Raw genomic sequence first — 15,513 nt, forward strand, 5'->3', positions numbered from 1 at the left:
AAAAGAAAACTGAATATACTTGAATATCATATGATAGCATACCATCTTTAAAGCCTGCATAATCATGAGCAGGGTCACTAGGCGCCCATCGTAGGAGAACACATCACAAACATACGCCCAAACCCAACAGGGCCAATGTAGCGTCCCCAGTCCACCCAATCTGCATGCTTTTGGGCTTCTTATGCAGACATAAGAAGATCATGTAAACTCCACGCATGGACAAGCCGGGATGCAAACCCTGGTCTTGTTACCGTGAGGCAGCATTGCTACCACTGTGCCAACTTGGTACACAAATGTAACGCAGAGACCAGGTTACTGCCTGGTATTATGGCATATAGGGACTATGCACTCAGTAAGTGAGTACACTCTGGCAGTACATCCCATCTTTAAGTTGTTTTTTTTTTGAAAATGCCCTGCGGTGGGCTGGCGCCCTGCCCAGGATTTGTCCCTGCCTTGCGCCCTGTGCTGGCTGGGATTGGCTCCAGCGGACCCCCGTGACCCTGTGTTAGGATATAGTGGGTTGGATGACTGAATTTACTATTCATTTTTACCATCTGGTGATTGTTCGTTGGCCACGGGTTCTGCATGAGTATTTGCTGTGTTGGGAATTTAGGTACTAACAATTTAGTTGTTTGTCCAGATGTGCCTTGCTAGTGAAGAAAAAAAAAATCCACATCAAACCTGGAAGAAACAAGGAAGAGAATAAGGAAAAAACGAAATGAGGGCATCAGAGGAGCAGTTTACTATGGCATTTGTGCCACAAACTGTTGACTGCAGGGGAAATAATAAAAGTGCTTTGATATTGTGATTTTCAATTTGAATCGCTTAAGGGTTTGCTGTCTAAATTGGAAGAAGGAAACCTCTCGTTCATTACCAGGGCACCATCCAAGTGGACATTTGGCTCAGTTTATCACAATTGCAGCTCTTGAACTGACCCTTTTGCAAGCTTATTTTCAACGAAACCCTCCCAGCCATCTCGCCCACCCACCCTAAACACCATCGAGGTGACGTGGCCCCACTTTCAGAAAGGTCCAACTAGACAACTGCTTTTCTTCAATACGGCCTAATGAATGGGAAACTTCCAGAAGCACACAGATTTGACTCAAGACCCGACCTTCTGCTTTGAGCTCTTAACAATATGTCTGTTACTACGTAAGGTTTGGTTTTGTTTGTGATCAAGGAACAGTAAGAAAGCAGCAATAAGAAGGGTTGGTAATAAATATTAAAAATAGAGCAACTAACTTCATAAACCTCAAGTATCTAACTGCTGAAATACATATGTTCTGAAATGAATACATCTTACAAATACAATAATTACACTTTAAAACTGTTACCAATTGTATATAGCTTTTATAATACTGCTGGACTGGCCACTTTGATTAGAGAATATAAAGTGTCTTTTTTTTGTCTTCTTTTCCTTTGTTCATTGCATAAAAGCACCTGTAGTAGGTCTGTTGCCATTTGAACCCCATCCGAAGGGCTGATTTCTGAATTCTCAGTGGTCCGCATTTCAGTTATCAGCCAAATATTTGCCTGTTGGGGGAAAAAAGAAAAAAAATATGAGCGTGCCTTCTGACTTGTGAAATGCTCTTCTTTAAATGTCGTTCTGCAGCTGTCTGTTATTAAATGAAAAATATCAATTCTGTCCTTCCCTTCCAAGATTCCTAGGGGTCACTGCCTAACTAGTGCCAATGTGGTAGACACCCTGGCCTCTTCGCTGCTCCAAAGCCCTGATCTGTGACTTTCAATGAGCATTCATTCACCTTTCTGTTCTGACCAGCTGCATCACTGTCTGGTATGGCAACTGCAACATATCTGACCGCAAGCGCCTGCAAAGGATAGTGAAGACAGCAGAGAACATTATTGGGGTGCCTCTCCCTTCACTACAGGACATATTTTACAAATGCAGTGTCCACAAGTAATGCAGCATTGAGCAGGAGCCCTCACATGGACTTTTCACACTTCTGCCATCCAAGACAAGATTCTACAGCATCAGAGCCAGATCTGCCAGGCCGCAGGAGAGTTTTTACCCCCAAGCTGTCAGACTCCTTAACACCAGGCTGCACCCTGGGATCTTCCACACTTTCACACTCAACCACTTCTAAAAACAGAACTTTTATACATGCCAGCCACTTTCCTGCAAGAAAATCTCATACTGACCTTTAAGGATTTGGACATTCTTGATATCCTTCTGCTGTGAAACATTCTGACCAGTCATTGTTTACTCGTCTTAAACAACTATTATCATACACTGATCATTTCTGTATTATCTATATCTATTATTTATTATTTATTTATTATGTTACATATCTATTAACTATATTTATGTATCTAGATCAGTGGTTCTTAACCTGTGGGGTGCGCCCCCCTAGAACAAACCTGGACAAACTGGTGAGGAAGGCAGGCTCTATTGTAGTCATGGAGCTGGACAGTTTGACATCCGTGGCAGAGTGACGGCCGCTGACCAGACTCCTGTCAATCATGGAGAATCCACTGCACCCACTGAACAGGATCATCTCCAGACAGAGGAGCAGCTTCAGCGACAGACAGACTGCTGTCATCGTCCTGCTCCTCTGACAGACTGAGGAGACCCCACACTATGCGACTCTTCAGTTCCACCCTTGGGTAAACGTTGTCAGGGATGCCAGGGGCAACGACCCGGCCGGGACGCCTTGAGGGACCGGAAGAGGGTCTATGCCCGCCCTGGATCACATGGGGGCTGCCATCCTGGTTGCTTTGGGGGCCACAGGTAGAGGGCTTGAAAGCCCAACCCTGTAGGGACCCGTGGTCACCCTGGACCTCAACACTTCCGCCACACCAGGAAGTGCTGGGGGGAAGAGGAGCAGGGACACCCAGAGAGCTTCTGGGAGTACAGCCGGCACTTCCGCCACACTGGGGCGTGTCCAGGGAGGAGTGTCGGGAAACACCTGGAGCCCATCCGGGATGAAATAAAAGGGGCCGTCTCCCTTCATTCGAGCAAGAGTCGGGTGGAAGTGGACGGAGCTCGAACGAGAGGAGTGGAGGTGGTCTGAGGACTGAGCAAGGCATTGTCGTGTGGCCAGGACTTGAAGGGGGTTTGTGTGCACTTGACTTGTGTAAATAGTGTAAAATAAATGTGTGGTGGTGACTTTGCAACATGTCTGCCTGTCTGTGTCCGGGGCACGTCCACAACGTTAACATAATACAAAATTATTGTCTGTTTAACATGCATTGTTATCACTTTTTAATTTAATATTGTTCTTTATCAGTATGCTGCTGCTGGAGTATGTGAATTTCCAATTGGGATTAATGAAGTATCTATCTATCTTATCTATTGGGATTAATGAAGTATCTATCTATCTATCTATCTATCTATCTATCTATCCATCTATTCTCCTAGTGCTTCACTCTTATTTAATGGGACAGGCCACCTCCAAGTCACCTGTCCATTGTAATGAGTAACAGGAACCCATGCCCAGCATGACGAGTCTCCACACTGTTACCTGTTATGATGGGGCATTGCGACTGCGTTGCTTATCTTGTTTCTCTACCATTACATGTTTGCCTCTGAACTGACTCTGGACGTCCATCTATAATTATACAAGAGTTTTAATTTTCCAACTCCGCCAACGCAAACTCACAAGCAGTTCTTATCAGTGTAGTCTTAGGCTGGACTTTTAATAGCCCAACTCCTGTCCATAACCAATTTTCGCAGTCCTGGCCTAGAATGGGTTCTCTGCCACAGCAGTCATCCTCTTGTATTGTGCTTTGTGATGTATTGTGTTGTTCTGTGCTCTAATTTCTTTGTAACATTTGATAGTACAATTGTGACAGGCTTTATATTAAATTCATTATATTTGTAAGATGCTTGTAGAGGGGCAGGAACTGAAATGGTAGGTTGAAGGGTTAGAGCACTGCATCAGGTCAGGTAGTCATCAGTTACCCATATAAAAAGTGCCCATTGAGTGAATTTTAGAACTTGTTATTTTTTTGTAGGTCCAGAAGTGGTCCAGGATTTTAAAAAGCTGGTTTTTGTCCTCAGATATGTTCATTTCTTCTCTCTGATATGTCAAAAGCCAAAATAAACCTATCAGTTCAAAACTGCAGCATAAGACTGAAAGAGATACCCCATTTCTGGTCACAATTGGTGCCCAGATTAAGAGGTGCTATCCAATAAGGTTGTATGGTTACATTCTTGCTTTGCTTTTGCATTTGGCGCATTAAGAAAATTATATTCTACACTGCTCAAAAAATTAAGAGAACACTTTGTCATCACAGTCTGAAAATAAGGCAAATGGAGGTTCAGGGATATCAATCATCCAGTTAGGAAGCATAAGCGATTGTGAATCACCTTCACCTGCTTTGGTGCAAATGAAAGTGACAACAGGTGACCTGGAGAGGCAACAGCATGACAACCCCCAAAAAGGGAATGGTGGCCACAGACAATTGCTCTTTCTTTATACTTCCTGACTGATTCTTCTCTAGGTTTGCATTTTGCTAGTGTCCTTGTCACTACTGGTGGCATGAGGCGGTACCTGCAGCTAGGTAGTCCAGCTCCTCCTGGATGGCACATCCATATGTGCAGTCACAAGAAGTTTGCTGTGTCTTCCAGCACAGTCTCGAGAGCATGGAGGAGATACCAGGAGACAGGCTGTTACACAAGGAGAGCTGGACAGGGGTGGAGAAGAGCATCAAACCAGCAGCAGGACTGGTATCTGCTCCTTTTTGTGAGGAAGAACAGGAGGAGCCCTGCCAGAGCCCATCAAAATGACTTCCATCTGGCTACTTGTGTGCATGTTTTTGACCAAACTGTCACTCCATGAACGAGAGAGAGGGCTCATCGTTCACTAGTGGGACCTGTGTTCACAGCCCATCACTGTGCAACTTGATTGACAATCACCAGAGAACACCACGATTGGCAGCTCCACCACTGGTACCCCAGTCTCTTCACAGCTGATAGCGAGTCACATGTGACAGATATGAAAGTCTGAAGACACTATGGTGAATGTTATGCAGCCTGCAATATTATCCAGTGAGACTGGTTTGGCGGTGGGTCAGTGATAGTCTGGGGAGGCATATCCTTGGAGGGTCACACAGACCTCCACATGCTAGGCAACAGTACCCTGACTGCGGTTAGGAACTAGGAGGAAATCCTCAGAGACATTGTCAGACCTTGCAGTGGTGCAGGCAATATACAGATAGATAGATAGATAGATGATTGGTTGGTTGGTAGGTAGGTAGGTAAGGGCCCTGGGTTCCTCCTGATGCAGGACAATGCCTGGCCTCATGTGGTCAGAATGTGCAGGCAGGCCCTGGATGACAAAGGCATTGATGCCATTGAATGGCCTGCAAATTCCCCAGATCCAAATCCAATTGAGAACCTCTGGGGTGTTATGTATTGGTGGATATGATTCCACCAAGTAGCGGCACAGACTGTCCAGGAGCTCACTGATGCCGAGATCCAGGTCTAGGAAGAGATCTCCCAGGACACCATCTGCCGTCTCATCATGAGCATGGACAGACGTAGTCAAGAGTGCATACAGGTACGTGGAGGCCATTCTCAATACTGAATCACATTGGGAGTTGTCGTGATGAAATTCATGCAAGTTGGGTCAGCCTGTGATTTCAATCATTTTTTAATGATTTTACATCATTATGTTCTCAATGAATTACATAGTACTACACAGTAAGGATTTTTCACTTGAATATTTTGTTCATCGAGATATGATTTGTGATTTATGTGTTCCCTTGTGTATATTGAACACATTGGTATTTTAACCCTAGATGCTGTCAGCTCTAGTTCATTCTGACAGTGACCACAAGTGCAGATGTAGACTGCAGTTGCATCTCCATGACAGGATGGTAAGTGAGATTGAATGGAGTACAAGTCAAAGGTTTAGCATACTCAGGTCTATATGGAGTGTCCTAGGGTAGGGATAGGGATGGCAAAAGTCATCTCATACTGGTTTTTACGAACATGACAATGAGTTTAGTGTTCTTTAATGGCCTTCCCAGTCACCAGATCTGAATTCAATAGGCCACCTTTGGGATGTGATTTAGCGGGAAATTAACAGCTTTAATATGCAGCTGACTAATGTGCAGAAATTAGGCGACAGAATTATGTTATCATGGACTAGAATCTCAAAGGAATATTAACTAACATCTTGTGAAGATCTGAGGCTGTTCTGAGAGTAAAAGAAGGCCCTATACAATATTGCTATAGTGTCCTAAGAATTTGCTCAGTGAGTGTGTATGTGTGAGTGTGTGTATGCTTTTTCAGTATAAGATTCAGGAAACGTGGTACATCCTAGCACAGATGCAGAAGGGTGCTGCATTTTTATAGTATCTGTCCTCCCAAGGGTAGAGAATGTGTTGTGTACCAATCATATTAAATTGTGGACATATCCTGAGACTAATGAAATTAGAAGCTTACCTGCAGCAAACCTCTTTTTAATTAAAGAGAACCTGTAGCCGGCTCCAATCAATTCAATATCGCATCCTGACAAGGTGCTGCCTTCACTGGTGAACTGCACAGCCAGAGGAGAAGGCTTGCTGGGCCCTTCTGACAACTGAAACCGTGCCAGCAGAGATCCAACACCTGAGAAGATGAGAGTAATATTCATTATCATACATTTGCACTGTGATAGATAGATAGATAGATAGATAGATAGATAGATAGATAGATAGATAGATAGATAGATAGATAGATGTGAAAGGCACTATATGATAGATAGATAGAGAGTTGCAGAGTACTTTATTATTGCTGTGTGTTGTGCTTAACTGTACTGTGCGTTAGTGGTGGAATATGCTTACCTGAGAAAGAGTTTCCCACAATAAAGAATCTTTTACCTTTTAACTTGTGCCCTAGCCTTGTTTGGGAAGTTATGCAGCTATACAGGCACTATACAGATAGCTATAGATAGAAAGGCACTATATGATAGATAGATAGGTAGGTAGATTGAATGGCACTATATAATAGATAGAAAGAAGGGCACTATACAGATAGATAGATAGATAGATAGATAGATAGATAGATAGATAGATAGATAGATAGATAGATAGATAGATGTAAAAGGCACTATATAATAGATAGATAGATAGATAGATAGAGAGTTGCAGAGTACTTTATTATTGCTGTGTGTTGTGCTTAACTGTACTGTGTTTGGTGGTGGGAAATGCTTACCTGAGAAAGAGTTTCCCACAATAAAGAATCTTTTACCTTTTAACTTGTGCCCTAGCCTTGTTTGGGAAGTTATGCAGCTATACAGGCACTATACAGATAGCTATAGATAGAAATGCACTATATGATAGATAGATAGGTAGGTAGATTGAATGGCACTATATAATAGATAGATAGAAGGGCACTATACAGATAGATAGATAGATAGATGGATGTGAAAGGCACTATATAATAGATAGATAGATAGATAGAGAGTTGCAGAGTACTTTATTATTGCTGTGTGTTGTGCTTAACTGTACTGTGCGTTAGTGGTGGAATATGCTTACCTGAGAAAGAGTTTCCCACAATAAAGAATCTTTTACCTTTTAACTTGTGCCCTAGCCTTGTTTGGGAAGTTATGCAGCTATACAGGCACTATACAGATAGCTATAGATAGAAATGCACTATATGATAGATAGATAGGTAGGTAGATTGAATGGCACTATATAATAGATAGATAGAAGGGCACTATACAGATAGATAGATAGATAGATAGATGGATATTTTTCCCAGGAGGGAAACATCTCAAGGTCTTCTGGGCATTCTTTCTTCTGCACTAGTTGCTTATTCTAATGGCTTATAAACATGAATGGATCCATATGCCTGAAGTGAATCTTCCATAGTGCCCACAGATCATAACTATAATAGTTTAGCAGCCAGGGCGTCAGTTTTTCCAGACCAGAATTCAGAAATAGGGCATTCACTTCAAGCAGCAGAAGAAACAATAAAGGACTGATCTCTTTAAGGCATAAAGCAACCTAAGTGAAACTTAGCTGGGGGTTTAACAAAAAAGATTTTCACTTACTAAAATACTGAAGTATGATGAGAAAACAGTAACAACTTTACTGTAAATAATACTACCACAGAAATAATGACTGATAATTACACCAAATAGGATATTAGTGCTAGTGCCACAGCACGTTTTAATGTATATAATGGTTTATGTTACTAATAAGTAAATTAAATGTAAAAATGACACAAATTCACATTAGCAGGATTTGGGAACAACTGTACATGTGCACTTCAACAGAATACAGAAATAGACTTTACAGTATGTGGCAAATTAACTTTAACATCTGGTTAACTGTATACAAATCAGTAATTATAGGTGTGCTGTAGCAATGGGGTTTGACGTTAACTTGTATGCAGTCCTGCAAGGTGGTCCTTCAACTTGAAGGGAGAACTTGAGGGTCGTTGGCAGGTTTGGCGCTCCAGCCACTGTAAAACCTCACACTGTTCCACTCCATTCAAACTAGTGTGGTGCCGAGGTGTCACCCATTGCACAGCTGCACTCAGGTCCTAATCTGGGATCCTGAGATGGTTCGCCGTATGGTGGGTGCAACTGTAGCAGTGCATGCTTCCAACCTCCTACTAATACAGCAATGAACAACAGCAAAATAAATTGCCATATAATATTTTTGATGAATGAAAGGCTATGTATTTTGTGCCAATTTTTGTTTCACTGTTTTTATTTAGAAGAAGCATACCTCCATTTTCAGATTTCTGAGAGATATCAGGGATCTTCCACAGGATTCTTTGCTGTTCTGTATTCCTAAGAGAGAACAAAGCAAGAAATCATGACAGTCAGCAGAAGGATGCTTTCACTCAGAACATACTTTATTTTCTGTGGTGTTCAGGATGTCAGTGTAACACTCATGACTGGCCAGGTATTGGTTGTGCATTAGAATGAATCTGCAGCGTAGATTACCTTCATTATAGAAATTTCAAAGGATATTAAAGGATCTCTTATACCATCAAGTCCTTGGGGGGGTACCTCAAGGGGCTTCTTCTTTACAGGATCTTCATTGCAGCAGCCACCAGTGTTGTGCAAGTTTACACCTCACAAGAACTAGCTCCAAGTTCAGTTCACGCAGATTAAAAGGAATAAATTCACGTTCATAGTTCACCATTTCAATTTTAAATAGTTCATGTTCAGTTCATTTTGTATTTTTTAAGGAGTGAGGACAAAATGACCCATGAGTTTACTTTTTTCAATAGAACCAGCAGTCCATCACTACCATTTACCATATAGTATTGGCCTAACTGTTGTGGATATTGGTACAAATGTATGTATTGTACAAGTGGAACCAAAAGAATAACAGTACATAGTTATGTAAAGTCATTTTCTTAGTTTTCGCATGGAGTCTATGTATGCCTATGTACATCAATTCAAATAGGATACTACTTCTTCTTCTTTCAGTCACCACAGTGAATCATCTTTTTCCAGATCTTCCTGTCCTCTCCATCTTGCTCTGTTACACCCATCATTTCACTACATCCATAAACCTTTTCTCTGGCCTTCTTCTTCTCCTCTTGCCTGGCAGCTCTATCCTTAACATTTTATTTCCCAATATACTCAGCATCTCTCCTCTTCACATGTCCAAACCAACGCAATCTCACCTCTCTGACTTTGTCTCCCAACCGTCCAAATTGAGCTGACCCTCTAATGTCCTCATTTCCATCCTCGTCACACCCAATGCAAATCTTAGCATCTTTAACTCTGCCACCTCCAGCTCTGTCTCCTGCTTTCTGGTCAGTGCCACCGTCTCCAGCCCATATAACATAGCTGGTCTCACTACTGTCCTGTAGACCTTCCCTTTCACTCTTGCTGATACCCGTCTGTCACAAATCACTCCTGACACTCTTCCAACCCTGCCTGCACTCTCTTTTTCACTTCTCTTCCACAATCCCCATTACTCTTTACTGTTGATCCCAAGTATTTAAACTCATCCACCTTCACCAGCTCTACTCCCTTCATCCTCATCATTCCACTGACCTCCCTCTCATTCTCACACATGTATTCTGTCTTGTTCCTACTGACCTTCACTCTTCTCCTCTCTAGAGCATATCTCCACCTCTCCAGGGTCTCCTTGACCTGCTCTCTACTCTGGCTACAGATCACAATATCATCAGCAAACATTACAGTCCAAGGGGACTCCTGTCTAATCTGTCAACCTGTCCATCACCATTGCAAATAAGAAAGGGCTCAGAGCCGATCCCTGATGTAATCCCACCTCCATCACTCCTACCGCAGACCTCACCACAGTCACACTTCCCTCGTACATCTCCTGTACAACTCTTACATACTTCTCTGCCACTCCCGACTTCCTCATACAATACCACAGCTCATCTCGAGGCATCCTGTTATACGCTTTCTCCCGGTCCACAAAGACGCAATGCAACTCCTTCTGGCCTTCTCTAAACTTCTCCATCAACACCAAACATCACATCTGTGGTGCTCTTTCATAGCATGAAGCCATCCTGCTGCTCACTCACTAATCATCACCTCACTTCTTACTTGAGCTTCCACTACTCTTTCCCATAACTTCATGCTGTGGCTTATCAATTTTATCCCCCTGTAGTTACTACTACTAGTTCTGCACATGCCAGAGCATTGCCGTAAGGCACATATCCGCTACCCTAATCCTAACCCTAGTAGGCGCCATGGAGCGGATCTGAGAAACAGTGTACCTGATCTGTTTAATGCAAAATAAATGGTCGCCAAGCAAATGTAATGATTTAAAACTCTCTTGTAGGTGAAGAAATTGCAAGACCAAGGCGTTCAACACCAACACCTACTCCAGACATTTTCAATGCTATTTAATTTTTTTTTTTTTATCTGTGTGTCTTCAGTGTTGTTTAACTTATTATTATTTCATTATTATTATTATTATTATTATTGTATGATATTTATTATATTATATTATGTGATTTATTGGTTCTTGAGGGGAAATCCACTTAAATATGAGTCACTCTAAAGGATGGAGGTAGCCTATGGTTACGGGTGGCTGAAGGATGAAGCCCTGAGGAAATCTGAAGCACATACACATTCACCGGCCACTTTGCTAGTACCCGTTGGACCCCCTTTCGCCTTCAGAACTGCCCTCATTTCTTCATGGCACAGATTCAATAAGGTGCTGGAAGCATTCCTCAGGGATTTTGCTCCATATTGGCATGATAGCATCACACAGTTGCTGCAGATTTGTCAGCTGCACATCCATGATGTGAATCTCCCGCTCCACCACATCCCAAAGGTGCTCTGCTGGATTGAGATCTGGTGCCTTCTCTAAACGTCTCCATCAACATCCTCAGAGCAAACATTGCATCTGTGGTGCTCTTTCTTGGCATGAAACCATCCTGCTGCTCACTAATCATCACCTCACTTCTTAACCGAGCTTCCACTACTCTTTCCTATAACTTCATATGTTAATGTATATTACATTTTACAGACAAATTGTTCAGTAATGTATACTGTTAACAACTAAACAAGTGGGAGCACAATGGCACGGCAGAAGAGCTGCTGCCTTGCAGTGAGGTGGTCAAGTCCTGGGTATTTGTATGTTTTCCTGGTGGGTTTCCTCTGCGTGCTTCAGTTTCTTTCCAAAGACATACAGGATGGGGGATTTGGTGATACTAAACTGATGCTACTAGTATATGTGTGTAATCACCCTGCCATGAGCTGGCACCCCGTCCTGGGATGTTTCCTACCTTGTGCTTAAGGCTTGCTGGGACTGGCATGACCCTGGATGGAATAACTAAACATATATAACAAAGATTTTTCAATGTTCCTCAACATTTATGAATGAATATTGTAAAAAGCATAAGGGCCCAACCTCAGGACACTGTAGTTCCCAATAAAGAGTGTTTTTCAATGTTTATGCATACAATGACTTAGACCTTGTCTCGAGCGGGCAAACAAACTAATGTCATTCCAGACAAAACAGCCAATTAGATGAGTAGCACCCTGTCATATGCTTTCTCCAGGTCCACAAAGATGCAATACCACTCCTTCTGGCCTTCTCTAAACTTCTCCATCAACATCCTCAGAGCAAACATCACATCTGTGGTGCTCTTTCTTGTTTTATTTGTCTGTTATGTCAATACTGCTCCTCTCAATCAATCAATCAATCAACATTTATTTATATATAGCACATATTCATACAAAAAATGTAGCTCAAAGTGCTTTACAAAATGAATAGAAAAATAGAAGACACAATAAAAAATAAACATAAGTCAACATTAATTAACATAGAATAAGAGTAAGGTCCGATGGCCAGGGTGGACAGAAAAAACAAAAAAAAAAAAACTAAAATATTTTATTTTATTTAAAAATTATTTTATTCTAGAAACTTATCGTAAAACCATAAGCAATACTTTCAATGTTAATAGGTGGCCATGCGCTCTATTTCCAACTGTGTGACACAAATGGTGACTGTGGAATTAGCGTGTAGGTGACCTATCCTATTACACTGCCGGTCAAATTACGCTGCCAGTCAAAATTCACGTCACATATTGCATGTCCACTGGGGAAAAATATAAAGTGGCCTCGCAAAGTACAACGTTTTCCTAAAAGTGAAAGTGCAGCTTCACCGCATGCTCGTGTCAGTGGGGGTGCAGCGTAAGCAGAAGCAGGCAGACACAGACAGCGCCTATTTGATTTCACGTTATTTTTTCTGAATACAAATAAATGTCAAAAAACACGTACAAAATAAATATTCGTAAAAATCCACTATTTGCGCTTATCCGAATACCATATTCGGATTTGGCTCCTCCCCACATTACAGGGTAAGGCGAAACATTTAATCCGGACCTAAACCAGATCCAGAATGTCACGTAAAACTGAAGTAGCTCACGTTCAAGTTCTTCACTTGCAAATACATTACTGTATGTTAAATTCACCGAGTTCATGCACAACACTGGCAGCCACAATAAGGGTAAAGTGGGTTTAATCAAAGCAGACGTGGGTAGTAATGAGTTAGATTTTCTCCGTTACATTTACTTGAATAACCTTTTTAAAAAAATTGTAGTAGTTTTACTGCACCATACTTTTTACTTTTACTTGAGTACATTTGTGAAGAAGAAACGCTACTCTTACTCCGCTACATTGGGCAACACTCAACTTCTTACTTTTTTCCATTTATACATTAAACTATATTTTTGCAAGAGAGAATTTGCCAGTGGATCTACTGCATGACTGTTTCACCAATCAGACGAAGCCATGCAGTCACATGACCACACACAAACTTCCAGCGTCTTGCAGCCTGCGAGAGACTTTTTAGTCATGCGGGGCTCCTGTTCACTGTTAAACGGTCACAGCTTCACTGCAAGAACCAGATTGTCGTTCCCAAGCCTGTCTTTCATGTCTTTTCTCCTTTTCTTTGATTCCCCCTTCTTTTTTGTGCTGACCCGTATATATAGGCCTACACTCCCGTCTCCGTGGGCCTTAATTACACGCTGCAGGAAGCCAATAAATCAATTGAGAATGATCGGACCAGCAGGTGCGACTCGCTCCAACTACCTCAGTAGCACCTCGCGATCGTGCAATTGTGCCCACGGAGAGTGACACGGCTTTATGGATTTGAAACTGGCCTTTTATTTGTGAAGCCGTGGACCGCTACACCACAAAGTGTATATGCAGTATTATACTGTCAGTGTACAGGATATCTCGTCATCGGAAGTAGTTTGCACTGTTCAAACATACATGTTACCTGCTGTAGGTATCAGCTTCAAAAGCTTTGTTGTGAAAAACCGAGATTTGGAACTTTGTGTTATTTGTGCATCTTTATTTTGTAAAGATGGGATTTATTTTCACTCATTTTTTATTTTATTATTTGGAAATAGCAGAATTTGCACATTATTTTATATTTTTGTCTGTCTTATTACAACATTTCTAAAAAATAACTCATTTATTATGTTCAAACAGTTACTCAGTACTTGAGTAGTCTTTTCACCAAGTACTTTTTTTACTCTTCCTTGAAGTTTTTGGTGGACTACTTTTTACTTCTACTTGAGTAATATTATTTTGAAGTAACGCTACTCCTACTTGAGTACAATTTTTGACTACTCTACCCACCTCTGAATGAAAGCTGCAACAGGAGCCCGACAGCTATGGGTTTAGGAAGTTCTGCATCAGGATGGTGGCAGAAGGATCTTCACTACATTAACCACAAGAGGGCACTGCAAGATTAGGCCTGTTATCCCACTAATGATGGCGTTTCTGCATTTCATATCATTTGAAAACCCCAAAACAACATCAGATAAAAGAATCTCAGTTCATTACAGGGATTATTCACATCCATAGCTACTAACACTGGAGAAAATGAGAATAAACCAAATGCATTGGAAAATTAATTGACAAGAAGCAGGCCATTCAGCCCACAAAGCTCACCAATCCTATCCAACTTTATTTCTACAAAATAACACTGAGTCAAGTTTTAAGCCCTAACCCTAAACCCTAACCCTTACTGTGCAAAAGACAATAAACTTTGAAATGGAATTGAATTAAATGTCCTAAAGTCCTATTCTCCACTACTGCTACTTGAAAATTTATTACATGTGTCTGTGGTTCTCTGTGTGAAAAATGTACTCACATTTCTGAACAAATGCGCTCCAATCTCGTGTTCATACTGAACTAATTTTACAGTAATAGCTTTGATAAACTGTACTTATTCCTTTCATAATTTTAAACACTTCAATCAGGTCTCCTCTAAATCCCTGTTGGCATAAATGAAAAAAGTTGATCTCTTTTAATCTTTCCTCTTAACTCATAGGGGTCTTCATGCCGTGCATCAAGACCTACAGTGATTCTCTTAAGCTCCTCTGTCAGTGCACTTCCTGTGCAGAACTTGGGCAGGTGGAATCGAGGTTGAAGACATGGCCATGAGAAAGAAAGGTTAGCTGACCTCTGCATTAACTTGTTTGTAGCCTGACCTAACTTTTGACACACAGCAATTGTCATGCGCATCCTTAGGCCCCACATTGTCCAGCTTTTCAAAACAGTACGACTAACGGGACAGGCACCTTGCAGAGAAGAGGGGAGACAATCCTCTGTGAAGTCCTGGTTTGAGCATCGGTTAAAGATAAAAAGTTTAATTCGTTCTTATACAACAAATGCTTTCTCTAGGTATTTGACTCTAATATGAAGGTGTGTGGTTTTGTATCTGGTAGGCACACTCTAATATAGTAAAAACATACAGGAAAGTACACTCACCGGCCACTTTATAGGTACATCTGTTCAACTGCTTGTTAATGCAAATATCTAATCAGCTAATCACTTGGCAGCAGCTCAATGCATTTCGGCCTGTAGACCTTGTCAAGACGACCTGCTGAAGTTCAAACCGAGCATCAGAATGGAGAAAGGTATAATTCAAGTGACTTTGAATGTAACATGGCTGTTGGTGCCAGACGGGTTGCTCTGAGCATTTCAGAAATGGCTGCTCTACTGAGATTTTCACACACAACCATCTCTAGAGTTTACTGGGAATGGTCAGAAAAAGGGACAATTCCAGTGAGCGGCTGTTCTCTGGCCGTAAGTG

At 41.6% G+C, this 15,513-nt stretch overlaps 1 protein-coding gene across 8 annotated transcripts in view; it reads right to left on the minus strand.

Moving 5' to 3' along the window:
- Positions 1 to 451: 451 nt before the first annotated feature.
- Positions 452 to 15,513, minus strand: part of sgip1a (SH3GL interacting endocytic adaptor 1a) — a 305,775-nt gene continuing 290,713 nt past the window's right edge. For all 8 annotated transcript variants that reach the window (XM_039735498.1, XM_039735495.1, XM_039735501.1 and 5 more), the window contains 3 exons: positions 8,686 to 8,750; positions 6,413 to 6,577; positions 452 to 1,533 (listed from right to left, as the gene is read on the minus strand). In XM_039735498.1, coding sequence (XP_039591432.1) covers positions 1,511 to 1,533; positions 6,413 to 6,577; positions 8,686 to 8,750 — 253 coding nt within the window. In that variant the 3' untranslated portion in view covers positions 452 to 1,510. The remainder of the gene's footprint in view (positions 1,534 to 6,412; positions 6,578 to 8,685; positions 8,751 to 15,513) is intronic.

Source organism: Polypterus senegalus, chromosome 14 (assembly GCF_016835505.1).
Source record: "Polypterus senegalus isolate Bchr_013 chromosome 14, ASM1683550v1, whole genome shotgun sequence".
Lineage (NCBI taxonomy): Eukaryota > Metazoa > Chordata > Cladistia > Polypteriformes > Polypteridae > Polypterus > Polypterus senegalus.